General features: G+C 44.6%; 3 protein-coding genes across 3 annotated transcripts in view; 2 read left to right on the top strand and 1 right to left on the bottom strand.

Moving 5' to 3' along the window:
* The window catches only part of LOC309564357 (uncharacterized protein), a 1,447,080-nt gene that overhangs the window by 325,566 nt on the left and 1,095,407 nt on the right, over window positions 1–26,107 (top strand). The window lies entirely within an intron of this gene.
* LOC309563361 (uncharacterized protein) overlaps window positions 1–26,107 on the bottom strand; it is a gene marked incomplete at its 5' end in the record, with an annotated part of 123,144 nt that overhangs the window by 19,464 nt on the left and 77,573 nt on the right. The window lies entirely within an intron of this gene.
* LOC309562826 (E3 SUMO-protein ligase ZBED1-like) lies at window positions 15,059–16,194 on the top strand (the record flags this gene model as incomplete). Its single annotated transcript, XM_082267140.1, has 1 exon — window positions 15,059–16,194. The coding sequence occupies exon 1, from the start codon at window positions 15,181–15,183 to the stop codon at window positions 16,192–16,194; it is 1,014 nt and encodes a 337-aa protein (XP_082123266.1). The 5' UTR covers window positions 15,059–15,180.

Here is a 26,107-nt window from a genome sequence, read left to right as displayed (position 1 = left end):
CTATCGATGCTCCCTGCTGATACCACTGCTTGTGGAAGAGAATTCCACATCCTTACTGCTCTGACAGTGAAGAACCCCCTACGTATTTTAAGGTTAAACCGTTTTTCCTCTAGTTTTAGTGAGTGGCCCCGTTTCTTATTGTATTCCCTTTCTCTGAATAGTTTGTTCAAGATACTAAGGTCACCAGTATGGTATTTGTACATTGATATCATATCCCCTCTTAAGCGTCTCCTCTCCAGAGAGAATAAGTTCAATGCTTGTAGTCTTTCCTCATAGCTGAAGCTTTTTAGGAGCTTTTTATAACGTAAAATCGCTTGAACAACTCAGTGTGAAAGCTGCTTAACTTCAACCATCAAGGCCCTGTGATACATCTTCTCCCAACAGCCAGCCCACTGCTTGCATCAGAGATGAGGGCTATTTAGAGAAGTACCAAGGCAGGGTGCTTTCATGTTTTCAGAAAGCTATGTACAGCACTGTGCCAGCTCCTCCAACCAGCCATGATCTTCCTGAATTGCATAGAAAAGCAGAGAGACCCATCATGATGCCACTGGATCTAAAATAAGGTATGTAATAAAAATAGCACAATTTCATTGGCATAAGAGGGGTTAGGGAGGAACCAGGCAGGGCAAAATTTAAACAGATTAAATTCAGCTTTAGGCTGTTTAGATTTGCACCAATAAGGCCTCAATCACACAGAGCATATCAATGCTCACCCCGTGTAGAAGGCCATGTGTACCCATGGGGATGCACTCGTGCAAAACAGATCTTTGGGGGACCCCACATTCCCCATTGATATCTGTTGGAACCCAGCGGCTGCAAGGACATAGCACTGCTCCCAGTTTGACATCTGTGTGAATGAGGGTGCATGACCCCTGTAACAACACCCCAAAATATGAAAGGGGTTACAGTCGTCTAGGATAATCCGCTCCCGAACACCAGGACAGCTATCGACCACTCCAATCCGCCATACATGAAGCCCATACAAATAGTTCCCCCTCTCCCCCAAGTACAAGACAAGGCTCCGTATTGAGGTCAAGTGAGAATAACTCTCTTCTACCTTTATTGAAAGAAACACAGCATTTATATATACTTTGAGAATACCACATGAACAATGACTGTGTAATTACATCTCTTAGTAGACAGCCAGATGAGCTCATTAACATACTTATCAATAGTCTCAGACCCAATTAACATACTGTCCTATTTTAGACAAAAGCACTTAGTTAATCAGTAGACATACTTTAGGAGGGGCTGCTGGAAACAATCCCCCCCTCTCTCTGCAGCTAATACACATTGATTAGCAGACATAGCGTCTCTCATAGTTCCTGGACACCCAAATTAGGAGTTGCACTTCCTGTGCCTTAAATTGTATAGGAATAAGATAGATCTCCATATTTCCTTAGAGATATTGGTAATGCATATACTGTCCCATTTGAAGTAGTCCAAACCATATTCTCAGTGTACACCACCCTCCCGGTCACCCTGCATCCATAAAATATGCAGGGTGACTTACACATAAGAAAGCCACACAAGGCTGGACATGGTGCCTCCCAACCTCTTTAAAGAAATTTGGGGTCCACAACCCCCCATGCCCAAAGTGACTCCTGCCACAACCCCAAACACACAGTTCCTGCACAGATGTCAAATTATGAGTTGCTGTTCCGCCCTTGCAGCCTCTGAGTCCCAATAGACATCAATAGGGCTGCCTGCACGGGGATGCACGGAGCACCCGAGCGGTGAACATGGCCCTCGCATGGAGTACGCACTGATACGCCCTATGTGAACGAAACCTAAGACAACGTCCTTCACGTACCTGACAACCCTGTAGGACAATCCCTTGTGTGGAATCCAAGGAATACAGAGGACGGGGAGATCTCTCTGGGGTATTTTGGTTACTGGATCCATCTGTAGGAAACGCACACACTGACTGAATACATTGTTTCTATGTCTTTATATCAGAGGATGTGTGTATCATTGGATCTTCAATACAAGAAATGAAAGTCTCCTCTTACCGGGTGATGTAGGGTGCAGCCAATTCTCCATCATGACGTCCTTATACAGATCCTTGGGTCCTTCTAAATACTCCCACTTGGCATAATATGTATTCTTAAGTCTTTATGAAAAAGTAAGTGAGAAATCTCGTGTTAATAGTAAAAAACAAGGTAGACATCATTTCCACAATCCTCTCTTTGTTATGGAAGGCCTTTTGGTAGACTGCGACCATGTTTCATGTTACATTCTAAAGCCCCGTACACACGATCAGATTATCGAACGATCTGACGTCCGTTTTTTGCGGCATGCTAGTCTGATGTGGAAAGTGAAGAGGTTAAATTCCTGTACGACAGAATTCTACTTCAGAAGTGATGTCATGTGTTGGATTGCTTTCAATGTGTTCTTTCGTCTCTGAGCATGCCTAGTCTTGCACTTAAGATTTTTTTCCGTCGAAATCTGTACTAATGAGATGAAAATCGGACGTTGTATTACGGACGACAAAAATTTTATAGCCTGCACATCAGGATTTTGTCAGCCGAAAAGTCGGAGTCGGCTGTCGAAAGCACCATACTAACAATCCGAAAATCGGCAGATCGGTCGTCGGACGAAACTTCCCTTCAGAATTTCTTATCGTGTGTATGGGGCTTAAATATAGGCCTAATGTGAAACATGGTAAGAAAGGTAGACCGGCTAACGAATGGATTTTTCTAAAGGACAGCCTCTCTTCAGGGGCTCTGGACGTACTCATCATTACCTTCCTTGCTCTTTTTACATGATTATCATCAGGGATTTTTTTCAGCTGGAACTTGGTGGATCTCAGTTCCACCACCTTTGGCTCAGGCCCTCTGCTCCCTGCTCATCACTATCACTCAGAGGCGTAACTAGAACCTTCAGGGCCCCGGTGCAAGAAACCATGAAGGGCCCCCCCCCGGACCCCTGGCCGGGGCCCTTCCCTTCAAACCCCGGGCTCTTCCCACTGATCCTGGGGCCCTTTACTCCGCTTGCGGGGCCCTTTATTGCGGTCCCACAGCGGGTCCCTTTCACAAGTTTTGCAATGGGCCCCTTCCTGCCATCTTGGGGCCTCCCCACGGTGGTGGAATGCCAGGGCCCGGTTGCAAGTGTGACCTTTGTGATCCTGAAAGTTCACCCACTGGTGTCAGTCGTTTTTATTTTTTGGTATTTTAATTGTATTATTTTTTATCATTTTATTTTATTTTTTTACAATGTCACTGACAATGACTCTGTCCATTTAGAGAAGCAAGGAGCTGGTAAATTACATATTTACTGACCGCTTCCTGGTTCTCTATTGTTACACATCCCCTGCAGCAGCCGGCAGGAAAGGGGAGGGATCACAGTGGGGGGACCAGGGGAGCACACAGGGGCCCAGAGACAGCAGAACACAAGTGAACTGGATAGGAGGAGTGGCGGGGGTAGCATACAGAGGATCCAATCTCCTCCATTTTCTTTCTGCAGCTACAGGAGGAAAAAGGAGGACAGTGATTTCTCTACATGCTGACCCCGCCTCCCCTCCTATCCAATTCTGGGCCCCCTGGAGCATTGGGCCCGGTTGCAATCGCAACCCCTGCAACCCCTGTAGTTACGCCCCTGCTATCACTTGTAAACACAGGGTCGTGGTTGAGTTCCTGCACCTTTTTTCTGAAGACAAAGCCCTGATTATCACACATTTCACTCCTTAGTTTTTGCCTAAGTGCATCCAACCCCTGTTTCATCCACTCTTGAAGGTTCTACCAGTCTTTTTATGACACCAGGGGTTGTATGGCACATAACCCCTCCCTTGTTAGCACCGATGAGAACCACATCTCCCATGTTTTTTTTTCACACCATGCATTTGGGCATATTATATTTAATGTCATTCTTTATGAATACAGTAATACTTTGGTTTGCGAGCATAATTCGTTCCAGAAACATGCTTGTATTTCAAAGCACTCGTATATCAAAGTGAATTTTCCCCCAATGGAAATAATTGGAAACTCAGATGATTTGTTTGCTCCACAACCATTTATTCATATAAAAATGATTACAGCAATACAAAATACAGCATAGCTGAACCTGCGATCTGTCCCTGTGTCACACAGTCCCCTCCCCCCCCCCCCACACACGTCAGTAAGCATGAGGCATACATTTAACCCCTTGATCATCAATAAAGTTAACCCCTTCCCTGCCAGTGTCATTATTACAGTAACAGTGCATATTTATAGCACTGATTACTGCAGTAATGTCACTGGTAACCCCAAAAGTGTCAAAAATGTCAGTTAGGGGTGCGATCTGTCTGCCGCAATCTCACAGTCCCGCAAAAAAAAAAAAAAAAAAAAAAAATCGCAGATCGCCGCCATTACTAGTAAAAAAAAAAAAAAAAATAATAAAAATGATAAATCTTTCCCGTAGTTAGTAAACGCGATAACTTTTGCGCAAACCAATAAAAATTCGCTTATTGTGATTTTTTTTTTTACCAAAAATATGTAACAGAAAACAAATTGGCCTAAAATGTTAAAAAATGTTGATTTATACATTTTTTTTGGGGAATGTTATATATCAGAATGTAAAAAATATTGTTTTATTTTTCAAGATTGTCGCTCTTTTTTTCAAAAAGTAAAAATCGCACAGGTGATCAAATACCACCAAAAGAAAGCTCTGTTTGTGGGGAAAAAAAAGGACGTAAATTTTGTTTGGGTACGGCGTTGCATGACCGCGCAATTGTCAGTTAAAATAACGCAGTGCCGAATCGCAAAATATAGCCTGGTCAGGAATGGCGTAAAATCTTCCGGTCTTAAAGCGGTTAAAAATACGCTCATTGAGAATTTTTTTGTCAAAGACATGTAGCTAAATACATTTTGGCCTAAATATATGACAAAAATTGAATATATTGGATATTTTTTAACTGTCAAATTAGAAAATGTCAATTTTTTTCGCAAAATTTTCGCTATTTTTTTATTAATATCGCAAAAAAAGAAAATCGCACAGGTGATCAAATGTCACCAAAAGAAAGCTCTGTTTGTGGGAAAAAAAGGACGTAAATTTCGTTTGGGTACGGCGTTGCATGACCGCGCAATTGTCAGTTAAAGCCGCGCAGTGCCAAGTTGCAAAAAGTGGCCTGGACGTTAAGCAGGAAAATCCTCCGGGGCTAAAGTGGTTAAAAAATCAATTTTGAGCTAAATTAGTCCAATACTGCCACACACCTAGCAGATCTTCACTATCTGCACAATTTATAGCTATCTTATCCATTTTAACCCACTGAGAAGGGCACCCCCCCCTCGCACCCACTGAGAAGGGCACCCCCCGCACCCACTGAGAAGGGCACCGCCCCCCCGCACCCACTGAGAAGGGCACCCCCCCCCTCGCACCCACTGAGAAGGGCACCCACTGAGAAGGGCACCGCCCCCCCCGCACCCACTGAGAAGGGCACCCCCCACTCGCACCCACTGAGAAGGGCACCCCCCGCACCCACTGAGAAGGGCACCCCCCCCCCCTCACACCCACTGAGAAGGGCACCCCCCCCCCTCCATTCACCTAATCTTCCAATCCCAGAGCTCACCTTGCTCTCCCATACACCCAATGCCTCCACAGATGACCGCAGGCAGGCAGCTGGGGATTGGTGAACTCCCATTTACCAGTCTCCTCCACAGTGATTATACCTGGAATCGCTCCGAGTGATATCCAATAAATTGCACTGTAAGAAAAAAAAACAACAGGTAAAATAAGCAAATGATGTGCAGCAATGAAAATATCACAAGCGTTCTATTATTGTAAATCAGTACTGTTGTGTTTTTAAATGGCTAAAAATACTGATACCCCCAAGGGTGAGCAAGGGGACTCAGGGGACTCTGATGGGGGATGCAAGGGGGGCTCAGATGGGGACCTAGATGTAAGGGGGACTTTGATTTAAATCCTGATGTAAGGGGGGGCTCTGATAGGGACCCCAATGTAAGGGGGGCTGTGATTCCAACCCTGATGTAAGGGGGACTCTGATTGTAACCCTGATATAAGGGGGACTCTGATTGGAACCCTGATGTAAGGGGGACTTTGATTGAAACCTCGATGTAAGGGGTGACTCTGATTGAAACCCTGATGTAAGGAGGACTCTAAAAGGCCCATGATGTAGAGGTGGACTTTGGTGGGAACTCTGAAGTAAGGAGGGACACTGATGTAAGGGGGGCTCTGATTGGGACCCTGATATTACGGTGGACTCTGATGAGGACCCTGATGTAAGGGGGGGATTTCGATGATGACCCTGATGTAAGGGTAGACTCTAATGTAAAGGGGGCCTCTGATCGGGACCCTGATGTAAGGGAGGATTCGGCTGGGGACCCTGATGTAAGGAGGGCTCTGATTGGAACCCTGATGTAAGGGGTGACTCTGATTGAAACCCTGATGTAAGGGGGACTCTAAAAGGGACCCTGATGTAGAGGTGGACTTTGGTGGCAACTCTGAAGTAAGGAGGGACACTGATGTAAGGGGGGCTCTGATTGGAACCCTGATATTACAGGGGACTCTGATGAGGACCCTGATGTAAGGGGGGGATTTTTATGATGACCCGGGACCCTGATGTAAGGAGGGCTCTGATTGGAACCCTGATGTAAGAGGGACTTTGATGGGGACCATGATGTAGGGATGGACTCGGATTCAAGGTGGGACTCCGATGTAATGAGAGACCCTGATGTAAGGGTAGACTCTAATGTAAAGGGGGCCTCTGATCGGGACCCTGATGTAAGGGAGGATTCAGCTGGGGACCTTGATGTAAGGAGGGCTCTGATTGGAACAATGATGTAACAGGGACTTTGATGGAGACCCTGATGTAAGGGTGGACTCTAATGTAAAGGGGGCCTCTGATCAGAACCCTGATGTAAGGGGGGGGGGGGGGGCTCTGATTGGAACCCTGATGTAACGGGGACCTTGATGGGGACTGTGATGTGTGGGGGAGGGTCTGATGTAATTATGTAATGGAAACTTTGATAGGTACTCTGATTTAAGGGGGAACTCTGATAGGGACCCTGATGTAGGGTGGGGGGACTTTGGCGGGAACTCTAAAGTAAGGGGGACAGTGATGTAAGGGGGGGGACACTGATGTAAGGGGGGGCACTGATGTAAGGGAGGACACTGATGTAAGGTGGGGACACTGATGTAAGAGGGGACACTGATGTAAGGGGGACACTGATGTAAGGGGGACACTGATGTAAGGGGGGGACACTGATGTAAGAGGGGACACTGATGTAAGGGAGGACACTGATGTAAGTAAGGGGGGGACACTGATGTAAGGGGGGACAGTGATGTAAGGGGGGACACTGATTTTAAGGGGGTACACTGACGTAAGGGGGGACACTGATGTAAGGGAGGACACTGATGTAAGGGGGACACTGATGTAAGGGGGACACTGATGTAAGGGGGGGGACACTGATGTAAGAGGGGACACTGATGTAAGAGGGGACACTGATGTAAGGGAGGACACTGATGTAAGTAAGGGGGGACACTGATGTAAGGGGGGGGGGACACTGATGTAAGGGGGGGACACTGATGTAAGGGGGGGACACTGATGTAAGGGGGGGACACTGATGTAAGAGGGGACACTGATGTAAGGGAGGACACTGATGTAAGTAAGGGGGGGGGACACTGATGTAAGGGGGGACACTGATGTAAGGGGGGGACACTGATGTAAGGGGGGACAGTGATGTAAGGGGGTACACTGATGTAAGGGGGTACACTGATGTAAGGGGGGGGGCACTGATGTAAGGGAGGACACTGATGTAAGGGGGACACTGATGTAAGAGGGGACACTGATGTAAGGGAGGACACTGATGTAAGTAAGGGGGGGGGACACTGATGTAAGTAAGGGGGGGGGACACTGATGTAAGGGGGGACAGTGATGTAAGGGGGGGACACTGATGTAAGGGAGGACACTGATGTAAGGGGTACACTGATGTAAAGAGGGGACACTGATGTAAGAGGGGACACTGATGTAAGGGAGGACACTGATGTAAGTAAGGGGGGGACACTGATGTAAGGGGGGACACTGATGTAAGGGGGGGGGCACTGATGTAAGAGGGGACACTGATGTAAGGGAGGACACTGATGTAAGAGGGGACACTGATGTAAGGGGGGACACTGATGTAAGAGGGGACACTGATGTAAGAGGGGACACTGATGTAAGGGGGGACACTGATGTAAGGGGGGACACTGATGTAAGGGGGGGCACTGATGTAAGGGAGGACACTGATGTAAGGGGGGGCACTGATGTAAGGGAGGACACTGATGTAAGGGGGGGACACTGATGTAAGGGGGGACACTGATGTAAGGGGGGACACTGATGTAAGAGGGGACACTGATGTAAGGGGGGGGAGACTGATGTAAGTAAGGGGGGACAGTGATGTAAGTAAGGGGGACAGTGATGTAAGGGGGGGCACTGATGTAAGGGGGGGACACTGATGTAAGGGGGGGGACACTGATGTAAGGGGGGGGACACTGATGTAAGGGGGGGACACTGATGTAAGGGGGGACACTGATGTAACGGGGGGGACACTGATGTAAGGGGGGACACTGATGTAAGGGGGGGACACTGATGTAAGTAAGGGGGGACACTGATGTAAGAGGGGACACTGATGTAAGAGGGGACACTGATGTAAGGGGGGACACTGATGTAAGGGAGGACACTGATGTAAGGGGGGGCACTGATGTAAGGGAGGACACTGATGTAAGGGGGGGACACTGATGTAAGGGGGGACACTGATGTAAGGGGGGACACTGATGTAAGAGGGGACACTGATGTAAGGGGGGGAGACTGATGTAAGTAAGGGGGGACAGTGATGTAAGTAAGGGGGACAGTGATGTAAGGGGGGGCACTGATGTAAGGGGGGGACACTGATGTAAGGGGGGGACACTGATGTAAGAGGGGACACTGATGTAAGGGGGGGGGACACTGATGGGGAACCGATAATGAAAAGTTTAGAGATGAGGGGGTGGAGTTACAGCTGTCTCCCCTCTGTGATGTCATACGGAGACCTCCACTGTCTTGGTTTGCCCACCAATGAGAATCATTCTAGTGTAATAATAAGAAGAAGAAGTCATAAACTGTAGGGAGCCACAATCACCTGATCCCACCCCTGAGCATCTGGGGAGTATTATAGATGACACATGTCCTAGTGAGGTCACATGACTCCCATCTAACCCCCCCAAAATACATGGTTTAGGTCCCCTTTTCGGTTCCCCAACTCATATAACCAATTAGAGGACAGTATTACCTCCACCTCGCTGTGCAGACTCCCTCCAGCCAAACAAGCACCAGCAGCTGCTGGAAAATAGAGTAACGTTGTGACAAGTTTCTGTTGTCTCCACGGGGGCTACAAGAAAATGGCCGCCGACATCCACACTAGTTCATTGAGTTTGCGCGTGTCCGTCGCCATGGTAACCAGGAAGCTGCTGGGAGGACGTGGAAGGAGCGCACGGTACCGCTGACCCTTCAGTCACCGCTGGAGTGGGGGTGCGGTTACATCTAGGAAACGCTAGAGGGCGATGAGTCTATGTGTAATAATAGGACTGACATTTGGTTGTAGAACAGATTTTACCATTCAGCAGCATCTTTGACACATTGAAAAGAAATGTTATAACATTATTTCTTTTTTTCTGCGATAGTTATTAGTGACAATTTTAATTTAACATTTAGTTATTGTTTCCATTACCCACTTCTGGACCGATGTCCAGGTCCCCATAATGACCAGGCCATTTTCTGCGTTCCGGCATTGCGCTACTTTAACGGTCAATTGCGCGGTCGTGCGACGCTGTACCCAAATAAAACGAATGTCCTTTTTTCCCCACAAATAGAACTTTCTTTTGGTGGTATTTGATCACCTCTGCGATTTTTTATTTTTTGCGCTATAAACATAAAGCGTGACAATTTAAAAACAAAAAAAAAAAATAGTTTTCCCTTTCTGTTACATAACATTCCCCAAAAAAATGTAAAAATTACATTTTTTTATAATTTTGGGCCAATTTGTATTCTGCTACATACTTTTGGTAAAAAAAAAAAAAAAAAATCACAATAAGCGTATTTTGATTGGTTTGCGCAAAAGTTATCGCGTCTACAAACTAGGGGAAAGATTTTTCGGTTTTATTTTTGACTAGTAATGGCGGCGATCAGCAATTTTTAGCAGGACTGTGACATTGCGGCGGACAGATTGGACCCCTAACTGACATTTTTGACACTTTTGGGGGGACCAGTGACATTACTACAGTAATCAGTGCTAAAAATATGCACTGTTACTGTACTAATGACACTGGCAGGGAAGGGGTTAACCCAGGGGCGATCAAAGGGTTAAATGTGAGCCTAGGGGGTGTTTTCTAACTGTGAGGGAGGTGGGCTTGTGGTATCAACACAGAGAGTCCATACTTGCCAACTGTCCCTTTTTTCCTGGGACAGTCCCTGCAAATAGGAGCCTGTCCCAGGTAATTTATATTGTCCCTGGAAGCGCCTGTTAGTCGGGCTGCCCATAAATGTTATGTAGAAGTAGTGCAGCTGAATGGGAGAATTATTCCAACTCTGCTACTGTGGCCTTAAATTTGAAATTCCCTTTTTAATGTCCTGTAACTTTCTCTATATTGAGTAGACTCTATAATCTGATAAATAGGCGAGACTAATTATGTAGAGTGGGCGGAGCTTCAGGGAAGTGGGCGTGGTAATTGATAGCTGTACTGCAAAGTGTCCCTGGAATTTTTTTTTAAATGTGGGCAACTATGAGAGACCTGTGTTCCTAAATAGGAGGAACACAGGAGCTCTGTATTGATTCCAGAGAGAACAACGGTCTGCTGTGTTTACAACATCAAACCACTGTTCTCTTCTCACGAGGAGCGATCACAGGTGCCTGGTGGCAATCACGGCCGCCGGCCGCTTCCCTGCTGGTGAATGGGATCGCAGTATAGGTACGGCGATTTGCACAGCCAAGCCAGCCTTCCGCCGTATATATACGGCGGGCAGTCAGCAAGCGGTTAATAATAAAATAGAGAATCAGGAAGCGGCCATTTTGTTGTAGCCCTCATTAGTCCCCATAAGCAAGAGGTAAAAATGTATTTTTATTATGAGATGGAGGAGAAAAGGGGGTTCCAGCACTCTGTGTGGATTGGATGGGGGGGGGGGGGTCATATCACCTGCACATATTCTCATCTTCCTCTGATGTGAAGAATATTAGATGGTGAGCTCCTCAGGGGCGGTTACAGACCGTCCCTTATAGTAATGCTCCTATCCATGAGGGATAAACAGTAAGAGATTTACAGCTAAACTTCTGGCACAAAAAAATCATTTAATTATATTCCTCAATGGCCACAAATGATCCAAAGTCACCAAATGCCTTTGCAAGCCGCATTGTTATTACCTGGTATAAGAAGCCGTGACGTCATCACGTACCAGTATATAACCTGTGCAGAAAGAAGAATTGTGGGATAGACTCCACCCACTACAGAAAACTACAGGAGGGGGCGGAGACAAGACCAATCACCCTGTACATGGAGAGAGAGCAGCAGTGATCAGTCCTCCTGCACAGAGGAAACGTTCCATGCTGGGTTACTGCACGGTTCCTCAAGAAATACACAAGACAATCCAAGATTCCAGGAACACATAGGCCTGATGTTTTCCTCATCTCAGAGTAAAACTTTAGGGTTTCTTTATACTGGTGTCAGTGGTGTGTCATGAAGCTTACACTGTTCACACAGTTAGTAGGGCTTAGTGTCATCACCCTACAACAGTGGTCTCCAAACTGTGACCTCATGCTTAAAGCTGAGTTCCACCTAAAAAAAAAAAAAAAAATACATAAAAATACCCCCGGGACAGTCAGGGCTAGTGCATTCTAGAGCTGCACGATTAATCGTTCTGGGATCGCGATCTCGATCCACCCCCCTATGCGATCTCCATCACGAATATCGGCGATTCTGGGGGTGGGGTTATTTCACGGCCGCACCTCCGACACGCCTCCTCTATGACGCGGCGGGCCGCACCTCCGTCACACTTCCCCTAGTCAGCGCTCTCCGTTCTGCAGATGACGCGGCAGGCCGCACCTCCGTCACGCCTCCTCCATTCAGTGCTCTGCAGATGACGCGGCAGGCCGCACCTCCGTCACGCCTCCTCAATTCAACTCTGCAGTCTGCAGATGACGCGCCACCTCTTCCGTCCCACCTCAGCCCCGCCTGCTCTGTCCCCGGAAGTGACGAGGTCCTATTTCTTCACAGGTCAGAGAAAATTATGGCTGATGAGCTTTCCATGAGGTAATCAAGGACAGAGGAGGGGGGGAGAGCGGGGAAACCCCTAAAAAATAAATAATTAAATGTATATTGTAATGAATGAATATATATATGCATATATTATATATATATATATGTATGTATATATATATATATATATATATATATATGTATATATATATATATATATATATATATATATATATATATATATATATATATATATATATATGTATATATATGTATATATATATATATATATATATATATATATATATATATATATATATATATATATTTATTTCATTATAATATACATTTATTTATTTTTTTAGTGATTACATTTTCTGCACATAACACTACCTTTTCAGCATTTTTACTTGTTGTGAATTATCAATATAATAATAATTAATGAAATTATTATTTTCATTATATATATATATATATATATATATATATATATATATATATATATATTACAATAAATAATATAATGAAAATAATAATTTCATTAATTATTATTATATTGATAATTCACAAGTAAAAATGCTGAAAAGGTAGTGTTATGTGCAGAAAATGTAATCACTAAAATAAATAAATAAATGTATAAATATACGTGGTGCTGAGAATGTATCACTCCAGCAGCAAAAGTGGTCAATGAAATCACGTTTTAAAGTTTTAATGGCCAAAGAATAATTTTAAGGATATATAATTTTTTTTTTTTTTTTTTAGATATTTGAATAATATATATATTTTCATTATATTATTTATTGTATTAAAAAAATATATATTATATATATATTTAATACAATAAATAATATAATAATATAATGAAAATATATGTTATTCAAATATCTAAAAAAAAATAAATTATGTCCTAATTTACCATCTCTTGTGTAGCGACCAGCAGGTGCACACAGGTGGCCCCCCTGGACATCCATGGGGTCGGGTCCACACAGTGACATAGACCAAATTTCATACAGTAAAAATCTCAAAAATACTAAAATCAATTATTTCACATTAAGTCCACAGGAAAAAGGGAAAAAAAGAGTACAATACCTGCTCTTTAAGACCTCTTTCACTAACAGGAGCATGTTGTGTTGGTCTCCGTTTCACCGTTTTTCTTTTGGACATAATGTGGATTTATTGATTTCGTATTTTTGATATTCTTATATTGGATGAAATTGTCTATATCACAGAGGATTTATGTGTTGCGTTGCGCCTTTGTAATTTACTTTTATGGACATTTTCCTAGTGTTTTAGCCCATTAGTCCTCTAGCGTCAGGTTTATAGTGTAACTTAAAGAGAAATTCCGCCCCCAGGAAAAAAATTAAAATTCATCAGCTACAAATAGTGTAGCTGCTGACTTTTTAATATTAGGACTTACCTGTCCAGGGTTCCCGCGATGTTGGCACCTAAAGCCAATCTTTGTAACGGCTCTCAGATGCTGCCGCCGCCATTCAGGGTGAGGGAACCCAGCAGTGAAGCCTTTCGGCTTCACAGCCGACTTACTCCTGCACATGCGCAAAGCGTGCTGCACTTTAATTGGCCCGGTGGCAGAGAAAGGAGGAGGAGGGCTGAACTTCCGAGGGACGGCGCCGTGGTACCTGTCCCCCCCCCCCCCCCAAGAAAGGTGCCAAATGTGGCACCTGAGAGGGGGAGGAAGCATATAAGCGGAAATTGTTTGTTTCATTTCCTTTTAAATGTCAGTGCATTAGCTGCAAGTGTACACTAAAGCAGATGACAGTGTGCGCTCTTGTTTTGTTTTCTCTATAGGTACATGTTTCCACTGTACCCAGTTGAATACTAAGAGAGAGAGAGCTGCAGCAGTACCTTAGTGATTGGAGAATATACAAAATTCAAACAGGACTCTTTAGCCCAGTTGGGGTCTTCTGTATCAACGCAATCGCTGGTGGTCGTTTTTTGTTGGATTTTCTAATCCAAGTTCAGCCAATTTTATTTTCACGAACACTCACAGGAGAGAGCTGGGAAGCAGTCTGTTCACGATCTCGAGATAACTTCGTCAAGGAGTGACTGTGTTGACGTCACATTGGGTACTGCTGTACTGCACGTGTAGAAGAATGAGTGAGGCAGAGCAATGCGCAAGTCAGTCTGATGAAAACCCAGACGGCCATGTTTTAGTACCGAAAACAGGATCCTATTCCAAAGTGTGGGCTTATTTCGGTTTCAAACCATGTGATGATACTCAGCAAACAATATACTGCAAACAATGTTTAGCCGTTGTTTGTGCACCAAAGGGTAACACCACCAATTTGTTTAATCACCTGAAACGTTATCACATACAACAGTATGAGATGGTACAGAAAAAAAAAACCACTCCACAAAGTACCTGCAACCAGACAAAACAAACCTCAATTAAAGCAACATTATTCAATGCAACACCGTACCCAACAACCTCTCCCAGGCACAAAGAAATAACAAACGCAATCACATTTCACCTGGCTTAAAGATATGGCTCCTGTGACCACTGTTGAAAAAGAAGGGTTTAAAAAACTCATTGAAACCCTTGATAAGCGATATTGTGTGCCCTCTCGCAATCATTTTTCACATGTTGCAATCCCTGCTCTATATAACAAATGTCGTGAAACAGTTGCAACGGAATTGCGAGATGTACTTAATTTTGCAGCAACTTCAGATTTATGGTCCAGCAGAGCAATGGAACCATACATGAGCGTAACCATCCATTTCATTAATGAAGATTTTGAGATGAAAAGTCGGTGCCTACAAACTGGGTTTTTCCCTGAGGACCACACTGGTGAAGCTTTGGCACAGGGATTGAAGGATGCTTTCATAAACTGGAAGTTGGAGGAGAAAAATCTTGTGTGCATCACTACAGACAACGGAAGCAACATTGTGAAGGCCATATCCATAAATCACTGGACACGACTGCAGTGTTTTGGCCATAGGCTTCATCTTGCAATCGAGAATGCAATGAAGGACCCACGAATTGAGCGTGCTATGGGTTTGTGCAAAAAGCTTGTCGGGTGTTTCGGCTACAGTTGGAGGAGGAAGAGGGAACTTTCTGAGGCACAAAAACAACTTGGTTTACCAGACCACAACCTTAAGACAGAGTGTCCAACAAGGTGGGGATCTAGGCAGGCTATGGTGAGGAGGATACTGGAGCAGCAAGCTGCCATCACCCAGGTCCTCTCTTCTGATCGCAAGGCTAGGCACCTCTTGCCAACATGGCAAGACCTAGAGGTCCTTGAGGCTGTGGACAAGACTCTCACCCCACTGGCAGACTTTACAGATGCTCTTTCAGGAGAGCAGTATGTAAGTGTCTCTTCTGTGAAACCTGCTCTCCACCTTTTTCAGACTTCTGTTTTGACTGTTAAGGAGGATGACTCTGATCTTATTCGCACAATGAAATCAAAGATCTTGGGGTATCTGGAGGAAAAATATAATGACCAAAAAACACAAGACCTTCTCGACATAGCCACAACCCTCGATCCCAGGTTTAAGATGACTTACGTCAATGAGGATAACAAATCTGCTATCCAGAACAGACTAAAAGATGAGATGTCACAGCTAATAACCGTTAAGGAAAGTCTCCCTACAACTACTAGTAGTAGTAGTAGTAGTAGTAGCAGTCCTGCAAAGAAGACTCGAAAGACCTTAGGTAGCTTTTTCAAAGCAGCACAAGGAAATGAAGGGCCACCAGCATCAGGCTCACAACAGCAATCCATAAACTTGACCTTGGAGCTACAGTCTTACATGTTCTTAGGCAACACTGACAGTGAAGATGATCCATTAGTCTGGTGGAAGGCTCACAAGGAGCAGTATCCAAGATTGTCTGAACTGGCCAGAAAATACCTTTGCATTCCTGCAATCAGTTCCCCTTCTGAAAGGGTTTTTAGCACAGGGGGCAACATTGTCACTTGTCGCCGTTCTGCACTAAAGCCTCAAAATGTTGACAGGCTTGTGTTTCTAGCGAAGAACCTTTAAATCGGTTTATCTGACAAATATCCAACTGTTTTTTTAAATGTAATGATCATTTCTTTATTTCACATTACATTGTTTTGTTATTACATTTCTTTAAATTTGTTTGAAGTAAAGAGTATTATGGCTTATTTTATTGCCATCTTGTTTGATAACCTAATGTTCAGAGGTTGTAAATCTTTCAAATAAAAAAGTTTTTGAGAATCGTGAGTGAATCGTGATCTTTATTCCAAGCCAAAAAATCGTGATTCTCATTTTTGCCAGAATCGTGCAGCTCTAGTGCATTCCACAATGAATAGCCTCTGAACTGTCCCAGGTTGCACTTACCTGTTAGAAGAAATACTTACCTTGAAAGAGTCTTCTCCAGCGCTGCCATCTCAGGTGTGGGCAGCTTGAGGCCAGCCGATCCTCTTCTGTGTCCTCTTCTGTCCCACAATGCACTGCGCCGGCCCCGCCGTCACTTCTGGTGCCGCAGCGTCATTCCTGCACAGCTTCTGGGCATGCCCAGAAGCTGTTTAGCAAGGTATGACGGCGCCTGCACCGGAACTAACGTCGGGGCCGATGCAGGCGCATTGATTCCTGGGAGCGATGACGTTCAGCTCCCAGGAATCATTGCAAGCCAGGAAGTGACGAATCGCCATGGCTGCCCAGGGGAGGAAGAGGCAGTAAGGTAAGTATATTTTCTTCTAAACAAGGTAAGTAAAAAAAAAAATTGTGATTATCCATTTGTTTTTCAGGTGACCCCGGGCATGAAGATGGACGGAACTTGCATTTTAGGGTGGAACTCCGCTTTAACTTTATCCCACCCACAGGGCAATATTCCTCCCAGTGACACCAACAGTGGGGCACTATTCCTCCCACTGACACCAACAATGGGGCACTATTCCTCCCACTGACACCAACCATGGTGCACTATTCCTCCCACTGACACCAACAATGGGGCACTATTCCTCCCACTGACACCAACAATGGTGCACTATTCCTCCCACTGACACCAACAATGGTGCACTATTCCTCCTACTGACACCAACAATGGGGCACTATTCCTCTCACTGACACCAACAATGGGGCACTATTCCTCTCACTGATACCAATGATGAGACACTATTCCTGTCACTGCCACCAACAATAGGACATAATTCCTCCCACTGATATAAACGATTGCCACTATCCCTCCTACTGCTGCCTAGAAAGGGGCACAATTCCTGTCACTGACACCAACAATGGGGCGCTATTTCTCCTACTGACACCAACAATGGGGCGCTATTCCTCTCACTGACACCAACAATGGGGCACTATTCCTCCCACTGACACCAACAATGGTGCACTATTCCTCCCACTGACACCAACAATGGGGCACTATTCCTCCCACTGACACCAACAATGGTGCATTATTCCTCCCACTGACACCAACAATGGTGCACTATTCCTCCCACTGACACCAACAATGGTGCACTATTCCTCCTACTGACACCAACAATGGTGCACTATTCCTCCCACTGACACCAACAATGGTGCACTATTCCTCCTACTGACACCAATGATGAGACACTATTCCTGTCACTGACACCAACAATAGGACATAATTCCTCCCACTGATATAAACGATTGCCACTATCCCTCCTACTGCTGCCTAGAAAGGGGCACAATTCCTGTCACTGACACCAACAATGGGGCGCTATTTCTCCTACTGACACAAACAATGGGGCACTATTTCTCCTACTGACACATACAATGGGGCGCTATTTCTCCTACTGACACCAACAATGGGGCACTATTTCTCCTACTGACACATACAATGGGGCGCTATTTCTCCTACTGACACCAACAATGGGGCGCTATTTCTCCTACTGACAACAACAATGGGGCACTATTTCTCCTACTGATACCAACAATGGGGCGCTATTTCTCCTACTGACACCAACAATGGGGCGCTATTTCTCCTACTGACACCAACAATTGGACATAATTCTTCCCACTGATATAAACGATTGGCACTATTCTTCCTACTGATTCCAACAAAGCGGCACAATTCCTCTTACTAATGCCAACAATGGGACTCTGTTCCTCCCACTGATATAAACGATTGGCACTATTTATCCTACTGACACCAACGATGGGACATAATTCTTCCCACTGATATAAACGATTGGCACTATTCTTCCTACTGACACCAACAAAGCGGCACAATTCCTCTTAATGATACCAACAATGAGGCACTATTCCTGTCACTGACACCAACAATAGGACATAATTCCTCCTACTCTCCGTAGGGTTCAATATTGATGAGTTGGCCCACCCTTTGCAGCTATAACAATTTCAACTCTTCTGGGAAGGCTATCCACAAGGTTTAGGCGTGTATCTATGGGAATGTTTGACCATTCTTCCAGAAGCACATTTGTGAGGTTGGGCACTGATGTTGGAGGGAGGGCCTGGCATCACGCAGTTGCTGCGCTCTAATTCATCCCAAAGGTGTTCTATCGGGTTGAGGTCAGGACTCTGTGCAGGCCAGTCACGTTCCTCCACCCCAAACTCACTCATCCATGTCTTTATGTACACTGGTGCGTGGTCATATTGAAACAGGAAGGGGCCATCCCCAAACTGTTCCCGCAAAGTTGGGAGAATGAAATTGTCCAAAAGGTCTTGGGACCAATTTGTGGGTCGCGTTGCGCTTTCTGAATGTTCCCGCTGTCTTTTTGGACCTGTGTGTCTCCCAGAAGACAGCGGGGGGGGGGGGGGGGTTGGAAATTTAATAGGTTGCCGCAATCATTCTACAGCGATTTTGCCCAAAAGTGGGAGCGGATACCTGGTTTTGACAGGTATCCACTCCATCCTCCTCCCCCAAAAGGTGCCAAAATGTGGAAGCGAACAAGAAGAGCTTCCCCTTTTGGATGGAGCTCCGCTTTAAAGACTTGATAGGATTGAAAAAATAATAAAATCTAAAAACTGTTCAAATAGAAAAAATAGGCCACATGATACTTTTTCACATATAGAATTTATGTGTAGCTCTGGAGAAAACAGTACATAAACACAATCCCCCCCGACCATCCCAAAGAAAGTCTGACATTTGTTCTACATAGGATACATCACATTTAATCCATGTGAATTGATATACACTGCCTGGCCAAAAAAAAAAGTCACACACTCTAATATGTCGTTGGCTTTGATTACGGCACGCATTCACTGTGGCATTGTTTTGATGAGCTTCTGCAATGTCACAAGATTTATTTCCATCCAGTGTTGCATTCATTTTCCGCCAAGATCTTGTATTGATGATGGGAGAGTCGGACCGCTGAGCAAAGCCTTCTACAGCACATCCCAAAGATTCTCAATGGGGTTAAGTTCTGGACTCTGTGGTGGCCAATCCATATGTGAAAATGATGTCTCATGCTCCCTGAACCACTCTTTCACAATTTGAGCCCGATGAATCCTGGCATTGTCATCTAGGAATATGCCCGTGCCATAAGGGAAGAAAGACTCCATTGATGGAATAACCTGGTCATTCAGTATATTCAGGTAGTCAGCCGACCTCATTCTTTGGGCACATGCAGTAACTATCCAATCCATGCTTCGTTTAAGCCCCGTACACACGAGAAGAAATTTGGCCAGGAATTTTCGTCCGACGACCGATCTGCCGATTTTCGGCTTGTTAGTATGGTAAAGGAAAAGAAATTGGCAGCACTCCAGGTTGAGTCAAAATCTGTACTAATGAGACGAAAATCGGACGTGTTTTGATGGTCGACAAAAACTATATAGCCTGCACACCAGGATTTTTTCGGCCGAAAAGTCGGAGTCGGTTGTCGGAAGCACCATACTAACAATTGAAGAGACAAGAACTCACTGCTCAAGGTGGTGTAATTGCCTGATGACTCACACCGGTGCATGCCCCGGTTCACCTCCGTGTAAACTTGATAAAGGAAAAGGAATTGGCAGCACTCCAGGTTGAGTCAAAATCCAGATTTATTGACTGGACATCCAAATATGACAATCGTGACAAGGTAGACGCGTTTCACACACTGACTGTGTGCTTAATCTTTGATTAATGATTAAGCACACAGTCAGTGTGTGAAACGCGTCTACCTTGTCACGATTGTCATATTTGAATGTCCAGTCAATAAATCTGGATTTTGACTCAACCTGGAGTGCTGCCAATTCCTTTTCCTTTATCAAGTTTACACGGAGGTGAACCGGGGCATGCACCGGTGTGAGTCATCAGGCAATTACACCACCTTGAGCAGTGAGTTCTTGTCTCTTCAATTATTAGTATGGTGCTTCCGACAACCGACTCCGACTTTTCGCCCCGAAAAAATCCTGGTGTGCAGGCTATATAATTTTTGTCGACCATCAAAACACGTCCGATTTTCGTCTCATTAGTACAGATTTCAATGGGGAAAAATCTTATGAGCAAGACTAGGCATGCTCAGAAATGAAAGAACACATAGAAAGCAATCCAACACATGACATCACTTCTGAAGTAGAATTCTGTCGTACGGGAAAATTTGTGTGCAGTCTAGAGCACATTCCAACCAACAGACACCACTCTGGACAAAAGACGGACGACCGGTCGGCGGAAATTCGTTGCGTGTGTACGAGGCTTTAGTTAGTTGCTTAGTTAATTCCAGGTGGCACCTTTTTTTTTTTTGGCCAGGCAATGTAGCTTGGTTACCAACCTGTAGCACGTACAGTACCGGTAATATACAAATCTATAATAGTCTCTAATGCTTTGTAGCATGCAGGTCACAAGGCAAAAAAATTGGGTCTTTGTCCACAGCAGGAAATTACTTCAGTCCACCCAATTGCAAAAGCTAAGGTCAAAGACTACAGAGAATAATAAAAGCAATCCAAATACAATTATAGGAATTCCACTGCGCTCTTAGGATGAGGCCGCATGGTAACGGAGTGGTGAGCGCTCTTGCCATGCGGCATGGGGGTCCTGAACTTCAATTTCACCATGAAGTCCATATGTATTTGCCACACCGGTTACTGTCTGAAGAATGCATGTGTGTGCGGGACTGTGCTACAACTATAAGACTGCACTCCTTTGGAGTTCAGACTGATGTCAGTGGTTCAATTTTCTCCATAGAGTACTGTAAAAAGAAAATACCAAAATTCTTTGCATTATGTAGGAAAAACATCACTGGCTAAGTCCTCTCTCATTTTATCTTGCGTTGAACAGGAATACAGATTCTTGTGCTGGTGTGTGACTGAATGGCCTTTCAACGAAAAACATTTCCCGCACTCAAATAGGGCATTAATTCCATGTGACTTCTGTAGTAGGTTATACATTTTGTAAATATTTTATTCTATCTTTTCATGTGACAACACTGAAGAAATTACACTTTGCTACAATGTAAAGTAATGGGCGTACAGCTTGTATAAGACTCGGTTCACACTACGGCGATCCGACTTAGGGGGCGATCTGTGAAGTCGCGTGCACCGCGACTTCGGCACGACTTGCACGGACTTCATAAAATGAATGTCTATGCAAGTCGCTCCAGGTCGCCCCGAAGTAGTACAGGAACCTTTTTCTAAGTCAGAGCGACTTGTGTCGCTCCTATTAGAACCGGTCCTGTACTACACTATAGGACGCAACGGTGCACGACTTGTCAGGCTGACCAAGGCGCCTGACAAGTCGTACCAGTGTGAATGGAGACTAACAGTGTAAATTTGTTGTCTCCTCAAAATAACTCAACACGCAGTCATTAATGTCTAAACTGGTGGCAACAAAAGTGAGTACACCCCTAAGTGAAAATGTCCAAATTGAGCCCAACTAGCCATTTTCCCTCCCTGGTGTCATGTGACTCGATAGTGTTACAAGGTCTCAGGTGTGAATGGGGAGCAGGTGTGTTAAATTTGGTGTTATCGCTCTCACTCTCTCATACTGGTCACTGGAAGTTCAAGATGGCACCTCATGGCAAAGAACTCTCTGAGGATCTGAAAAAAAGAATTGTTGCTCTACATAAAGATGGCCTAGGCTATAAGAAGATTGCCAATTCCCTGAAACTGAGCTGCAGAACGGTGGCCAAGACCATACAGTGGTTTAACAGGACAGGTTCCACTCAACAGGCCACGCCATGGTCGACCAAAGAAGTTGAGTGCACGTGCTCAGCGTCATATCCAGAGGTTGTCTTTGGGAAATAGACGTATAAGTGCTGCCAGCATTGCTGCAGAGGTTGAAGGGGTGTGTGTGTGTGTGGGGGGGGGGGGGGGTCAGCCTGTCAGTGCTCAGACCATATGCCGCACCCTGCATCAAATTGGTCTGCATGGCTGTTGTCCCATAAGAAAGCCTCTTCTAAAGATGATGTACAAGAAATCCCGCAGTTTGCTGAAGACAAGCAGACTAAGGACATGGATTACTGGAACCATGTCTTGTGGTCATGTGAGACCAAGATAAACTTATTTGGTTCAGATAGTGTCAAGCGTGTGGGGCGGCAACCAGATGAGGAGTACAAAGACAAGTGTGTCTTGCCTACAGTCAGGCATGGTGATGGGAGTACAAAAATTCAGCCTAGCGCTCACTTCGAAGGGGAAGACTGGCGTGCTGCTCTCCTCAGGCAGGGAACTCCAACATGGGTACATAGAAAAGAAAGGAAAAGGAGGCGCAAACACCTAGTGCATTACCCGTGGTCAATAATTGCAAATTTTTAATAAAAATGCCAAATGCATACTCACAGAAGTAAGGATAAAATCATGTTACAAGCATCCACCATGTGTGAACTGGAACAAGTCCTTCAGTCAGGACCGCAAACGTGTTTCGGGGGTCAGGCCCCCTTCCTCAGAGCTGGTGATGGGAGTGTCATGGTCTGGGGCTGCATGAATGCTGCTGGCACTCGGGAGCTACAGTTCATTGAGGGAACCATGAATGGCAACATTTACTGTGACATACTGAAGCAGAGTATGATCTCTTCCCTTTGGAGACTGGGCTGCAGGGCAGTATTCCAAAATGATAATGACCCCAAACACACCTCCAAGATGACCACTGCCTTGCTAAAGAAGCTGAGGGTAAAGGTGATGGACTGGCCAAGCATTTCTCTAGACCTAAACCCTATTGAGCATCTGTGGGGCATCCTCAAATGGAATGTGGAGGAGTGCTAGGTTTCTAACATCCACCAGCTCCGTGATGTCGTCATGGAGAAGAAGAGGACTCCAGTTGTAACCTGTGAAGCTCTGGTGAACTCCATGCCCAAGAGGGTTAAGGCAGTGCTGGAAAATAATGGTGGCCACACAAAATGTTGACACATTGGGCCCAATTTGGACATTTTAACTTGGGGTCATACTAATTTTTGTTGCCAGCGGTTTAGTTATTAATGGCTGTGTGTTGAGTTATCTTGAGGGGACAGTAAATTACACTGTTATACAAGCTGTACACTCACTACTTTACATTGTAGCAAAGTGTCATTTCTTCAGTGTTGTCACATGAAAAGATAGAATAGAATATTTACAAAAATGTGAGGGGTGTACTCACTTTTGTGAGATACTGTATATGCATTGCCGCAACAGCCATCCTTAGCTGAAGAGAAGTCGTTTTCTTGTAGCCCACAGCATGAGGGAAGGAGATCCAACAATACAGTGCCATAGGACCATGTTGGATCCAAAAAAAAAAAACAAAAAAAAAAAAAAACTGAAAAGATGTTACATAGTCAGGTTGAAAAAAAGAGTCTAGTCCACCTAGAAAAAAAAATTGATAAATGATATTGAAAACCACATACAGGAAAATATTCACAGCGCTTCACTTTTTCCATATTTTGTTATGTTACAGCTTTATTCCAAAATGGATTAAATTTATTATTTTCCTCAAAATTCTACAATACCCCATAATGACAATGTGAAATAAGTTTTTTTCAAAATCTTTGCAAATTTATTAAAAATAAAAAACACAAAAAATCCCATGTACATAAAGTATTCACAGCTTTTGCTCAATACTTTGTTGAAGCCCCTTTGGCACCAATTACATCCTCAAGTATTTTTGAGTATGATGCTACAAGCTTGGCACACCTATTTTTGGGCAGTTTCCCCCATTCTTCTTTGCAGGACCTCCCAAGCTCCATCAGGTTGGATGGGGAGCTTCAGCGCCCAGTTATGTTCAGATCTTTGCCATGACACTCAAAATTGAGCTCAGGTGCATCCTGTTTCCACTGATCTTCCTTGAGATGTTTCTACAACTTGATTGGAGTCCACCAGTGGTAAATTCAGTCATTTGGACAGGATTTGGAAAGGCAGACACTTGTCTATATAAGGTCCCACAGTTAACAGTGCATGTCAAAACACAAACCAAGCCATGGAGTCCAAGGAATTGTCTGTAGACCTCCAAAACAGGATTGAATTGAGGCACAGATCTGGGGAAGAGTACAGAAAAATGTCTGCAGCATTGAAGGTCCCAATGAGCACAGTGGCCTCCATGATCTGGATAATCAGTGGAAGAAGTTTGGAACCACCAGGACTCTTTCTAGAGTGGGCTGCCCTGGCCAAGCAGAGCGATCGGTGGAATGGGGGTGGGGCTTAGTCAGAGAGGTGACCAAGAACCTCCAGCGTTTCTCTGTGGATAGAGGAGAACCTTCCAGAACAACCGTCTCTGCAGCACTCCACCAATCAGGCCTGTATAGTAGAGTGGCCAGACGGAAGCCACTCCTCAGTAAAAGGCACGACAGCCCGCCTGGAGTTTGCTAAAAGGCACCCTGAAGGACTCTCAGACCATGAGAAACAAAATTCTCTGGTCTGATGAAACAAAGATCGAACTCTTTGGCCTGAATGGCAAGCGTCTTGTCTGGAGGAAACCAGGCACCGCTAAATACCTAGCCAATACCAACCCTACAGTTAGGCATAGTGGCAGCAACATTATAATGTGGGGATGTTTTTCAGTAGCACAAACTGAACTGGGAGACTAGTCAGGATCGAAGGAATGATGAATGTAGCAATGTACAGCAACATGCTTGATGAAAACCTGCTCCGGAGCACTTTGGACCTCAGACAGGCCTGAAGAGTCATCTTCCAACAGGACAACAACCCTAAGCGCACAGCCAAGATAACAAAGGAGAGGCTACGGGACAATTCTGAACACTACAGGAATTTCCTTGAGTGGCGCAGCCAGAGCCCAGACTTGAACCTGATTGAACATCTCTGGAGAGATCTGAAAATGGCTGAGCACCGACGCTCCACATCCAACTTGATGGAGCTTGGGAGGTCCTGCAAAGAAGAATGGGAGAAACTGCCCAAAAATAGGAGTGCCAAGCTTGGAGCATCATACTCAAAAAACTTGAGGCTGTAATTGGTATCAAAGGTGCTTCATCAAAGGCTGTGAATACTTATGTACATGGGATTTTTTTCGTTTTTTTTATTTTTAATACATTTTTAAGATTTCAAACAAATCACGTTGTCATTATGGGGTATTTTTTGTAGAATTTTGAGGAAAATAATGAATTTAATCCATTTTGGAATAAGGCTGTAACATAAAATGTGGAAAAAGTGAAGCGCTGAATACTTTCCGGATGCACTGTATGCATCATCCTATACCCACAGTTGATCCAAAGGAAGGCAAAAAAGACCCAAAATAAAGCATGATCTGAGTCAATCCAGTTGTGGAAAAAAAAATCTCCCCTGATCTCCGAGGAGACAATCACATATTTCCTGGATCAACAACTCCTGGAATTTTTACCCTTAAATGTTAATATCCAGTTATAATAGTTTGTGCATTTAGGAATGCATCCAGTTCTTTTTTTAAAACTATTTGTTGAGCTGGCCAGAACCAGCTCTTGAGGGGGTCTATTCCACATTTTCCCAGCTCTTACTGTAATGAAGCCTTTGCATAAGAGAAGGTAAATCTCTTCCTCCAGACGTAAAGAGTGCCCCCTTGTCCTCTGTGATGAACTCAACACCAAGTTCACTATATGGACCCCTTATGTATTTATATATGTTGATCATA

This window comes from Pelophylax lessonae (genome assembly GCF_965119305.1).
Source record: "Pelophylax lessonae genome assembly, chromosome: 9".
Taxonomy (NCBI): Eukaryota; Metazoa; Chordata; class Amphibia; order Anura; family Ranidae; genus Pelophylax; species Pelophylax lessonae.
The sequence above is the reverse complement of the archived record's forward strand: the minus strand, read 5'-3'. Positions and strand labels throughout refer to the sequence as shown.